The 12,949-nt window shown below is 42.6% G+C and overlaps 1 protein-coding gene across 1 annotated transcript in view; it reads left to right on the forward strand.

Moving 5' to 3' along the window:
- The window catches only part of KAT6B (lysine acetyltransferase 6B), an 88,607-nt gene that overhangs the window by 65,233 nt on the left and 10,425 nt on the right, over positions 1-12,949 (forward strand). Inside the window, 1 exon segment of the mRNA XM_054071418.1 lies at positions 1,440-1,533. Coding sequence (XP_053927393.1) covers positions 1,440-1,533 — 94 coding nt within the window.

Below are 12,949 nucleotides of genomic sequence, written 5' to 3' on the forward strand. Positions count from 1 at the left end.
GAGAAATTGTTCCTGATGTCTAATCTGAACTTCCCCTGGCGCAACTTGAGGCTATTTCCTCTTATCCTTTCGCCTGTCATCTTTCAGCAAGGATGCATTTTCTTCCCCTGCATCACCACTGTTGCTTTTGGCTGGTCTGTTTGTTACAGCTGATGATCATGGATGTTTTAGCTACCAAAACTTAGCGGAAAAAAACCTTTCATCTCAAAATTCCCTTGAAGTCCTGGAATTATGTATCAAATGCCGTGTGTGTGTGTGTCCCTTTTTCCTAAAAGCATGTATGTGTGCTGGTTGGGGGCAGGTATGCCCTGGCTTTTCCACTCAAATTACAAATCCGTTGCTGGGGAGTGAACTTTGTGCTAGCAGCAGCCTGGACAGTTTGAGAAGCCTGTACAGAGAAAATGCTTCACCATACAGCAACTAAGAACCCTTGGGAAACAAGGCACAGGTGTCTGCTCTCACAGCTGAAGCGTTTGGAAGCCAGCGCGTGCTGGTGTGCAATCCTGTCAGTGTCCTCACTGCTCCAGTGTCATCCTGTGTGTGGAGACTGAAGTGAGAGACAGTGCCGTAAACTGTCTGTGTGCTTGCCATGACTTCTTGTCAGTTATGCTGAGCTGGGTATTTTTGGTTGATGGATTTGGGCTCCCTCAAGATTCCCTAGTGCTGATTTGGGGATTTGTGTGTATGTGTGTAATTTGTTAAAGGTAGCAAGACTTCAAGGCTCTTTCTTTTTATCAATAAATCTGAAAGAACCTAAACCTTACACTGTTAGAGCAGCTTCCCAATTTAGGTTCTTCCTTCTGCTGTCTTAAACTCTCAGTGTAATATTTGCCTGCCCTGGCTGTAGATGATATGACTCGGTTCTGTCTGGAAAAGCTCTGGCTTCTGAGCATTCTGCCTGAATTTGGGTTGAGGTGGGAAGCATTCAGCTTTGAAAAAGTTCATATGTTTCCAGTAAGACTTCTTAGTCCTGTGGGCACGGAGTTCCTTTCTGGCCATACACATTCAGAGAGAGAAGGCAAAATACAGATGGAAACCAGCAGGCACTTAGTGTAGCAACTGTGGAAAATACAACTTCACTGTGTGTACGGATATGGTTTTCCACTTTTATACCCTTGACAGAATGGTCAGTGAAGCATGGAGATAGTTTCGTTTTCCTCCCACGCTCCTCCTGTACATCCCTTAAACTTTGATATGCTGTTTAGACAATGTATTTATTTAAAAGATGCTGAGTAGTTACCCTTCAAAATATTACTTAATTAGTTATGTTGGCTACTTCCTTCTCATAATGAAATAGCGAGGTGGGGTTGTTTGACTCAGGTGCTGACCTCGTGTATCTGCTCACCTTGTGGGGACGTTTCACTAGGGTGGAGGTGGGGGCAGGCGATTGCCCGCCTCAGCATTGTGGTGACACACTGATCTGTTTCTCCTTCCCACAGGAAAAGCTTTGCCAGCAGAAGTACAATGTCTCCTGCATAATGATCATGCCCCAATACCAAAGGCAAGGATTCGGAAGATTTCTCATTGATTTCAGTAAGTGAAGTATTTTATTTACACTTGGGATCCAGGGAGTTGACGGCTGTTACATGGAGTTGTAACATATGAAACTTTATTTAACTTACTTTACTGTTTTTATCAGTAGATAACGGGATTTCTGTTTATATTTACATAGGCTAGGAAAGCTCCCTGAAGTGAAAAAGTTACTACTGTTCTGTTATTGTACTCGAGGAAATTGAAGCTGAATCTCTCAGCAGCAACATTAGCTCACAAAGCTATTACCCTGAATGAATTGTCTAAATTACTTTCCATTTTGTCTTCCTCATTAGTATAAGAGGAAGCAATTATTTATGATTAAAGCTAAGAAGGTGTTAGGCCAAGGCATTTTCTACATCCTAATGTTTTTAACTTATTTTTTTTTTTTTAGCTAAAGAACTGTTTTAGCTGAAGAATTGCTACATGGAGTGAATTTTGGGTTTTACCTTGAGGTTCATCACCACCTTAGTGATGATTGTTACTGAACAAAGCGCAAATGCTCATCGCTGTATATGTACTGGCTGCTTTGTTCTGCTGAGTTGTCTGACCTGCTAGAAAGCTTCAGCACACTTGCTTAAATATGGATTTGTTATTCCCCAATTCTTTAAGCTGCAATGAAACTTGAAACAAAACCATTTAAAGGAACTTCAGTCAGGTGTCCTCAGTGCCACAGAATCCAACTTTCTGCTGCAATTTAGAGGGAGGATGGTGAGGAATTAGTATATGTGTGCGGGTAGTTCCACTCTTACTTATGGTTTTTAAAGCACTGTCAAATTACATGACAATAGAGATGGTTAAGATAATAGGATTTCTTCCCTGAAGGTTTATGCAAGAACATTAAAATGCAAATAACAATACAGTGTAACAGCAGGACAAGTACTGTCATTTGTAACTGTAGAGTTGTCGAATTTGCGTTTGTGTCATGTAGTGTTGTAGCCAGCGTGACTGCACTAGAGTTTATGGAGACACTGTGGAAGTCTCATCATTGTACAGCTTTATAAATGGTCCTCACTGCACCCCTTCGAGTCTGTAGGTGATGATGGTTCTGCACCACTTCACCCTCCACTGGAATGTCAGCAGCTGCTCCGTTGTGTGCCTGCTGCAACCCTCTGGGAAAGGCAGCGAGATGTACTGTGTGCTCCTGGGACTGGGGGAATGAACATTAGGCTTGCTTGGGTAGGAATCACAGAATGGTTTGGGTTGGAAGGGACCTGAGAGCCCATCCAGTTCCACTTTCCTGCTGTGGGCAGGGACACCTCCCACTGGACCAGGCTTAGCCAAGCCCCATCCAACCTGACCTCGAACACTGCCAGGGTCGAGGCCCTGGCTTAGGAGCTGTCCTTGCAAAAGGAGATGGGGTACTCTTCCTGGCCACAACCAATAAGTACTGCTAGGCTTTTTTTCCGTATTTTCATTCCCTGGTGTCTTTCACAAAAAGCCCTCTCAACAAATGTTACTCTGGTGGAGTTTGAGAGAGTTATGGTGGCCCAGCTGTGAATCTTGTGGATTCCACAGAAGATCTGGAACTGATGAACTTTCTCTGTACACACTCATTACGCTGTTCTTTTCCACATTCCAGTGTGAAGATGGTTTACAGTTTGCTGTGACAAATACTGAAATGCAGCAGAAATAGAACCTGGGAATAAACACACTTCTATAAAAAGTAGTTTACAGTTACACTTTGCTGTGCTTTGTAAACGGAATTGAGAGAGGGATGAAATGAGACCATATATTTTTTTTCTTTAAAGATACAATTCATTTTAACCAAGAGCATTTCAGCCTTCTCTTTCTCATGTTACAAGCCTGAAAGAGCTTTTGTGTTGCTGCTGAGGGGACGATGAGAACATGAGGCGGAGGGAAGAGGAACAGGATTTGTTTAAATAAGCTTTATTGGCAAAATGTATTCTCAGACTGCACTTCTGAAGGCAACACCACAAGGATCTGTATAAACCAGAGCAGTCGTTTATTACCTGTAGTGGCCCTCATTGAATCATCCTGATTTTCTTTTTTACTTCTGACTGACTTGTGAACCGGATGCAGAACTGTGTCAGACTTCTGGATTTTTTTTGTTGGGGTGTTTACAGATGCGATGTGTCCAAAGGAGAGGTTGCATTACCTGTCTTTTTCTCTTTGAGAGGGAGTTGAAAGTGTCTGCGGGAGCCATGAATTGTGAGGGAGCCTGGGTGCTGCTGCTTATTTTATGTTCTTTCCTTGATGATTGATTATGTTGCTGACCTGAAGGCATGAGGTTGGCCTCTCCTAAATAACTAATAAGGAACATTCTGTCAAGCTGAGATTTAGATGAGGGGGGAATAAAGATGGATTTTGAATCAAGCTTTGTTGACTTAAGATTATTCCAAGAAAATCAGCCTCTTGGGATTTCTTGGCATCGCTTTCATATAGCTTCAAGACACTGCGCATTTATCAGAGCCGCGGAAGAACGTGGGCATGTCACTGCAGATACAGGAGGGAAGGCTCTCTGAACTGAAGAGCATCTTTATTTCACATAGCATTGAAAACAGCTAAAAGGCAAGGCCAAACCTGGTAACAAGGAAAACAAATGTTTGTTGGACAAAGCTGTCTTTATAGGGCATTAGTGAGCGGGAGGAGCCATCTGCCGAAGTCTAGGGGCTGAAAGCAGCTTTTAATTACGTAGTACATCTTTTAACGATCAGGAGTCTCTGCTTTGGGCTGCAGAGTGTGCTTCTGTTACAGCAAGTCAGTGGACAAAGCAGGTGTTTTGTAGCCGGTCACCCTGTCCTTGAGGCACAGTGAGACATCTCACCTCAGTGAAATAACCTTGTGGCTTTCTTAATGCATCTGTCTTTTCCAGTGCCATCGCTTCTGTCAGATACTTCTGCCTTCTTGTAAAGAAATTCTGGTTTTTGTTGTTTCCTGCTGTTTTGAGTAACAGCAGGCATTTAGCAGGTGGCCATCTCTTGGGCTGAGCTTTTTGAAGGTACTGTAATAGATGGGGTTTTGTATTTGGTGCTCGGTAGATAAGATGCACTTTATGTATCTACTGGCTTGCCAGGTATCACAATGATGATTCCCTTTATAATCTCCTTCATCCGCTGATTTCTGCTCCTATATCTTATGTGGGTAATTCCTCGTTTCACTGTGTGCTTTAGTAGAGCGAATGAATAGCAGTGACAGTTTGTTGCTCACATAAGACAAGTGTAGTTCGCATTTTCAGTCTTGTCTTACGGAGTGTGTGTGACCACTCACTTGAGCAAATACAGGATTTGCACTGATTTCCTAGGTTCTCTTTTTGACTTCTCAGTACTGACTCCCAATTTCACTCTTGGTCATGTTCTTTAGCAGTACTAGGCTATATTTTGTAGGCATGAATAAAACAATGACAGGAAAAACTCTTTGGCTATGGAACTTGGTTGTCTACTCTAAAACTGTTGAGACCATCCCTGATGCAATTTTGGTCCAGGGCAGCTCTTGCTTTCAGAGTGTGATAAAAATTTTCCTGAGCCATGAATCTGGGAAATTTATGTGAACAACCAAGTCAACACTAACCAAGACTCGGCGCTTCATGGTACGGCTGCTGTCTGTGCTGGTTGGCCTCAGTGCCACCAAAAGGTGCTGGGTACTTTCCGTTTACTCATTATGTTGGACTTTTGTCAGGTGAGTCTTGTAGGAGTACACAGAGAAGGCAAATTGGTAGGATTTTCTAATGAGGGATGTTTGATATATTTTTAAAAAACAGTATTCGTGTGCTGCGGAACACCTAAAGGTAATGGCAGTGCTTAAAGGAAGCTTATTCAACAGTAACAGTTGTATAAACAATTTACTGTTCAGTGTCATTTATTTAATGATTAAAAACTAAATTTAAAATAATAACTTGAAACATTGCTTATAAAATCAAAAACAACTCAGCCTTGTTAATGATCTTCTAAACTACTTAACGTGCTGACAAATGGATTTATCTAGTTGGCAGTCAGGACCGATGCCCTCTGTGCATGCAAGTCCTGCTTTTAAGGGCACTTCAGTTCCTTTTCTCTTGCTTATTCTTTCGCTCTGCTTACAAGCAGTCCACTTTGTACACAGAGCTGCCACCCGAGGGGTTTGCTGGCAACTGGCACAGGTAGAATAAGTGTTAGCCAATTAATTCCCTCAAAGGGTGCCTTTTGTGGGTCTGAGTGTAATGCAGTCATCTTTACTTTTCCTTCCCTTCATGAAGGGCATTTGTTTAGCCCTAACCTCTTCTGTGAAGCTTTCTCTAAAGGAACTAAAGGTTCTGGGCCCCCCGTGTTGAGTTTACTTGAGGCTGTGGAGAGGAATGAGAGCTAGCATTATTTCTTGTCACAATAATGAGAGAATCTTTGGCTTACTCTGTTCCTCATGAAGAAAGCTTTTCTTTAACCAGACAAAGAAGAAAAGAGAAGGTAGCAGGTTGTGCACTGATCTAAGCATCTTGAGTTACAGCTCGTCTTTCTTTTTTTTATAGTGTTTGTGTGAATCTTGGCATTGTGGTCCTTTGAAGCACTCACAAAGTGCTTTCAGAGAGGATACTAACACCTATTTAAGGTCCTCTCTCTTTGACCTTCCTCCTGTTGACATAGATAAGAACAGTTCAGAGGCGCACAGAATAGTTATGGAAAGAATGGTAACAGGAATTACAGTTTTAGGAATCTTAACTCTTAAAAAGCCCACTCTTTCACCTTTACCTATTTCTGTCTTCCCCTTACCTCTGGACCTGGAGTGCCGAGCCAGCCTCGCTGCATCAGGCTGTCCTGTCTGAACACTCGTCTGGTTTGATGTTTCCGACTGCCTATTTGATCCCGTATCTTCACAACTTGTTCATATAATTTCCAAAACCAGTGTCTGATGTTTTCTAAGACAAAAGGAGGTCTCTTAGGAGAACTTGAAACGCTGATTTGAGGGCAATCTTCGCTGTAGATACTGGTGTTTTATAACAACAGTTGCTAGCACTTGCTGTTCTTTTAGATCTCTGCTTTGATATGGAACATTGCATGAAAGGGTTCTTCCTTTCCATATTAAGGGACTTGTTTTACTTGGTTGCGTTTCAAAGAAAACAAAGTTCCATGGAGAGGTGTGTGATTCCATCTGTCCAAGTCTGGTATCTCGCTTGTGGGGGCTGGCCTTGCAGAGAGACCAAGAAGAGCTCAGAACGTGCAAGCGCCAATGGGTCACTGGTTGCTGCTTTTGTTCTGAACAGATTCTCACGAATACATTTTCTTCTGGCACAAATGTTAACAAAATATAAGTAGGAGCTGAGCTATGCAGATGACATAAGGGCAAGTTTTGAGCACAAACTACTGCTTACGGCTTTCAGGAAGGCTCTGTTTTATGACCAGGGGCCTCTGAGAAGCTGAGCTTGAGCTGTTTCCAGATTCTGGTGGTAGTTTGATTTTGTTGCAGTTCTCCTGTCTGCTCAGAGGTTTCAGCAGTGCGTTGACATCTTTAAAGTGGGTGATGAGAGCGCTTTTAGAAGTAACTTGATCCTGTCTTCTGCATGAGAATGACTTCAGTGGTGGCGGGCTACCTTTGCTCTGGGTAGAAGTGTATGGAAATACTTGTGTGTGATTGTGGTGTGCATTTATTGACAGGTTTATATTGTATAATGCATGAAGAAAAGCTATTATCCCTATAAATCAGACTGAAGTCCAGAATGTGAGCACAAGAGACCTTTTACAAGTCAGGAAGGGTAAGCAGAGCATGGCCCTGCTGCTGAATGGAGTAGGTATCGTGTGACAACAAGAGCATGCAGTGAGGATCTCAGTACTTTCTTTGCCTCAGCTTTCACTGACAGGGCCTGTTCTCAGGGGTGGCAGAATTTAAGGAGGAGAGAGAGATGCCATCCATGGTCGAGGAAGATGAGTTGACAGAGTACTTAAGTAAAATGGTCTTACACAGACTCATGGGAGTGGGTGAGATTCACCCAGGGAACGCACTGACAGGATTACAAGACCTCTCCCTGTGTCCCCTAAAGTGGTGGCAACTGGGGAACATCCTAATGCCACTGAGAGGTGGCAAATGTTAAATGCATCTTCAGAAAAGATGAGGAAGAGTAGACAACTAGAGTAAAGAGTTAAATAAATGGATTTGTGTCATCATGATATTACAAAGGTGATAGTGCATTCAGCTTGGTGTGAATCACAGAACCAGTGCTAAGGTGCCTCTGGATCTGTATAAATTGTGTCTGCAGGTATTTCTACCTGTGCTGCCTTCTAAACCTTCTGCTGTTGGCATTAGATCAGCTCATGGTAGGAGAACTGGCTTGAGAAGCGACCTTTGGAAAGCTTGGCAGAACAGTGCTGTCAGCAGGCTATCATTTCAGCACTGCATTGCATATGTGCATTTTGAACTGGACTGGAGGATGTGGTACTTGATGCTGGCAGCTTTCTCCAAGCCTGTTTCTTGGATCAGTGGTATATTACTGTTGTTGGTAGAGAGGAACAGGTCCAGAAAGAGAAAATGGGGTTTGGTTTTGCATAGAGAGCAATTCTGTGGAGCTGTTCAACATAATTTGATGGCAGTGGCCTTAGTGCATGGCTGGCGAGCAAGCATGTCCCTTAGAATGGCAACAGTGCTTCAGTTGTCTGTCTTGTCCTTGATTCCCAGGCATTTAAGCCATTCACAGCTCAGACGCTGAATATCCGTGCACAAAGACAACATCTCTCCGACATTTCTTGTAGCAAACGGCAGCTGGTGATAGTTTACCTTGCCGCGAAACACTCTGTATTGTAGCAGCTCAGTAGCTGTTCCATGGCTCTGAGAGCTGACAGCCCAGCAGTGGTTCTAAGCTATGCTTTTGCTGCTTGTGAGTTGAAACCTGGTTTTAAAATGGGCTTTCTATGCAGGCAAGGCTTGAGCTAGTTTGGAACTGTTTAAGTTTGTGTGTTTTGCTGTGAACTGAATCACAGTGGCAAAAGAGACTAATGTTGGAAGCTGAAGTGAATAGATTTTAATTTGTTTCTTCATGTGGTGTATTCCACACCCTAATTCTCAGTCATTGCCTACTACAAGCATATTGTCTGACTTCTGGGGTTTAAAAATCATAGAATCTCTAGGTTGGAAAAAAGCCTTTGAGATCATCAAGACCATCCGTTCCTGTCCGCTACTAAATCAAATCCCTTAGCACTTCATCTACCTGTCCTTTAAATACCCCCAGGTCCTTCTCTGCCAGGCAGCTTTCCAGCCACTCTTCCCCAAGCCTGTAACGCTGCACGGGGTTGTGGTGTCCCAAGTGCAGGACTCAGCACTTGGCATTGTTAAACTTAATCCCTTTTGCCTCAGCCTGTCAATCCAGCCTGTTCAGATCACTTTGCAGAGCCTCCCTGCCCTCGAGCAGATCAACGCTCCCGCCCAGCTTAGTGTCATCTGTGGACTTACTAAGGGTACACTCAGTCCCCTCGCCCGGATTATTGGTAAAGATATTGAACAGAACTGGACCCAGCACTGAGCCCTGGGCGACAGTCCTTATGACCAGCCTCCAACTGAATTGACCTCCATTTCCACCGCTCTTTAGGCCTGGCCATCCAGCCAGTGTTTTTACCCAGCAGAGGGTGCGCCTGTCCAGCCCAGTGGAGGCCAGTTTCTCAAGTAGAGTACTGTGAGAAACAGTGTCAGAGGCTATACTAAAGTCCAAAACGGAAGAAATTCAGGATTGGAAGATTATTCAGGTATGATAACTGAGTGTTGTCGGTGGGTAGAGAAACAATAAAGTAATGCTTCGGCAGCGTTGCTTCTCTTAATTTTTGATCCTTTGCACTTTAAAAGGTGAAGAGTCTTTTTCTTCTCTGTAAATCAAATAGAATCACAATAGAAATTTTCCTCTTTCAAACAAGGTCCCATGATGATGATCAAGCAGTTTTACTAGGAAATGTGGAAGGTGATAGCCTAAAAAGTAGGAGAGGTTGAACCCCCCCTGAATAAAGATTACGTATTTGCCCAGTCCACTCTTTTTCAGAGGCCTGTAGGTTAAAGGGGCAGGGCTTTACTCCTGACAGACTCTTAGGAGTTCTGTGGTTGATACTTAAAGCTGCTCCCTAGATCACAGTGTCTTTTAAATTTTTCAGTGTGAACTATTGTTTCCAGCTTTTTGTAGCACAGAAAGGTCTATGGTAGTTCAAGTGTAGGGCTCATGAATCACTGCTGCTTTAATTTTTAACCTGCATAAGTGAGAACCAAGTGTGTGGATTTGTTGCTAGTAGCACAAGAGAAAGGTACTGTGGTTTATAAGAGCTTGTCCAGGTCCAGACTGAGCTTCAGTGCTTTGTCTGCCACTCGGGCACCATTTTGCTGATTCTTGTTTTGCTGAAAAGAGAATTGGCTGTTGCAGCCTGTCCCTTGGGTTTTCCTCTGGCCAATGCTGGATCACAGGACTATCAAGCTGGACCTCTGATCTCACGCTGTTCGGTTTGATTGAAGAGAGAGAACTGAACATAACAAAACCAGTAGTTTAACTGCCTGATGCTTCTGGAGGGTGGCAGAAATGTGTTGAAGATACTGTTTTCATGTGTGCTGTGGACTGTCCCATAGCTGTCTCAAGGTAGTTCCATATCGGGGAATGCTGTAGAGTGGAATTACAAGATACTATTCAAGTTCATTTCTTTAAATGTTTGATTTTTTTTTTTTTCTTTACTCTCTGATTATCTCCTAGATTTGTGTTGAAGAATAGAATAGATTAATCTCATGCTAACTTTCTCAGACTGAATTTTTTCTAATTGTTCTGTTTAGTGGAAGGTGTCAGGGTAGAACTGAATGGGCTTTAAGGTCCCTTCCAACCCAAACCATTCCTTGATTCTGTGATTCTAAATCTTGAGTATGATAAAACCTGAGTGGCTCTGGGGAGGTTTGTCTAACGAAAGTCAAAGGCTGTAAATCGCATGCGGCACATTGCTTCAGTGTGAAGGCTGGAAGATAAGGCCAGAAAATGAAACTCATTAATGGTATTTTGGCTGTTAATTTTGTGGTGCTGTCCCTCTATGCCAGAAGATAAGATAGACAACTCCTTGTTCTTCTGGATTTGGGCTTGCATTTTGTTGTGGGTTTTGTGATGTAACACACAACCTGACTTGTTTACTCTTGGAGGGTGAGTGGGGAGGAGCTATATTTTGTCCTCTGAATATTGCTGTTGTTCCTGGTTTCATATCTGGGGTTATAGTTTAAGAAAGTCCTTCCAGGTATCTACTGTGAGAATGTCTGTTTTTAAGATTAGGGGAGCCACAGTGGCACTGGGGGGCATCTGTTTAACAAAGGCATATTGTATTCATTTTGATGCCTGACGATAGTTACATGAGCTAACCAAGATCAGTGGTTTTTTGTTTACCTGCAACTTAGATCAGTTATTAGGCATCTCTTTGGTGAGTTTAATTTAATAGCTGTCATTCAACTCCCAGAATCTGTTAGGAGAAACTTTCCATTTGGCATTCACTAGGTGTAACTCTGACTGTTACCTCTGATTGGGTATTTCTGATCCTGTAGAAATGGGAGTCTCTTGGATAAGCACAGATTGTATTGCAAGCCAGAATGCTGACGGATGGTATTGCCATGCAGGTAAAGTTTAATGTGGCAGTAAAAATATTTGGCAATGACTGCTAAGAACTAGTCTTGAAGTGCTCAGCCGTTGGGACCCATGAGCAGGGATGTACTTGTAAAGCTCTACAGCTACTTGTGGTTGTGGTGCTAATGATTCCAGGCTCCTGACAGTGGTTTCTCATTAAGCCTCATGAGATGCTTAGCAGGAAAGTACAGTTACAGCAATGTGATGTGTGAGGAAAATGGAAATGGAGGAAGAAAGCTCTTGTTAAAGTAATTTCAAATGATATGAAAATACAAGAATGAATCCAGATCTTCCAAAACAGCCTACAAACACATTATATTAATGTCCAAGTTTTTCTTGAGTGTGAAGTAGGGTAGGTTAAGCTGTAAAGTTGCTTGAAGAAACTGGAAGTTCTCTCTATGTATGTATTTTTAAAATCTAATTTATTCTCTCTGTCTTTTCCTGTGTCAACTTCTGTCAATGCTTATACTGCTGCAGCTTTGCATGCTTTTCTGTAGGCAGTGACATCTTGGTATCAAACTTGTCTTTATAGACTGTGAACAAGCTCGTCCAAAATTCTTTCTTGGTCAAAGTGATGCTTTGTCTCAATTATGCAGAACAGACTGTGTGCTATAGGTCTCCTTCTGTGCAGCTGGGTGGAAAACAAGTCCTCTGCCTTCAGAGTGGTCGGGTTGCGCATGGGTTTGAATTTGAATTTTGGCTTCTTCCTGTCAGCCACAGTTACAGGTGGGTACGAAGCGTGTATCTGCTGGTTTAAGAAAAAGATATAATAATATATTATATGCTGGCAACTTAAATGTTGAAACACCTTCCTTTTCTTAAGTTTTAAGGTAACATTTCTTCTGTAAATCAGAATAACTGTACTTGCTCACTTTCCAGTGGCACCATGCAGATGTAGGCAGCTTTATGTAGGTGTCTGTGCTTCTGCAGAAAACAAGTACTATGGCATGGTGTGTTCCTCCTGGTGCTCTTATTTTACCTTATAGTGCTAATGGCTACGAAGGGTACTCTGCTTATTGCAGTATCTCTGCTGTTACTGATAGCTTGGGATGCAGGAGGATGTCTGCTTCTCTGTGTCGACATGTTGCAAGCTGGAGGATAGAGTGCGATGGCCAGTGTGTGTCTATTCTCTGCATGCTGTTGTGGACCTTTTCTACTGTTCCTAAAAAATGGAAGTATGTTGTTTCAGGCTGAGTAATTATATGTGTATTTGTTTGTATTTCCTGTTTATATATATATTAAAAAAAAATAAACAGATGTATGTATGTGGTACGGTTCGTATATGGCAGTAGCATACAGCAAAATAAGTAAACATCCACTGCCTCAGAACTGGATGCTCGTCGTATGTTTTTCATTTATAGCTAACTTGATTAGGAGCAACTTCGTGAAGTAGTCAGGAGGATTTGGTTAGCAAATGTGATATGGCTGTGCTAGATAGGTTTTAAAGCAAAAAAAATAAGGAGGGATTCCAACTTTTTTCTTTTTAAAAAAAAGGTGGTTTAGACTGTTGGAAGGCAAAAAGAATCAGTTATGTTGGGTGGAGCCCAAGTGACTTTGAGTACTGCAATTCCATAAGCATGCTACCCACACTTACCGTGAAGTGAGCATTTTGTAAGCCTGGTGTTAAGGCTCGTGTTTGGTGTTTGTAAAGGTACAGTGCTGAGTATCTGTCATAGAGTCATAGAATGGGTTGGGTTGGAAGGATCCTCAAAGTCCATCCAGTTCCACCCCCCTGCCATGGGCAGGGACAACTTCCCACTGGATCAGGTTGCTCCAAAACCCTTATCCAACCTGGCCAGCCACGACTTCTTTGGGCAGTCTGGACCAGTGAAATTACGGAGGGATGACTTGCTGTGAAAGGATACTTTTTTATTA

This window comes from Cuculus canorus, chromosome 7 (genome assembly GCF_017976375.1).
Source record: "Cuculus canorus isolate bCucCan1 chromosome 7, bCucCan1.pri, whole genome shotgun sequence".
Taxonomy (NCBI): domain Eukaryota; kingdom Metazoa; phylum Chordata; class Aves; order Cuculiformes; family Cuculidae; genus Cuculus; species Cuculus canorus.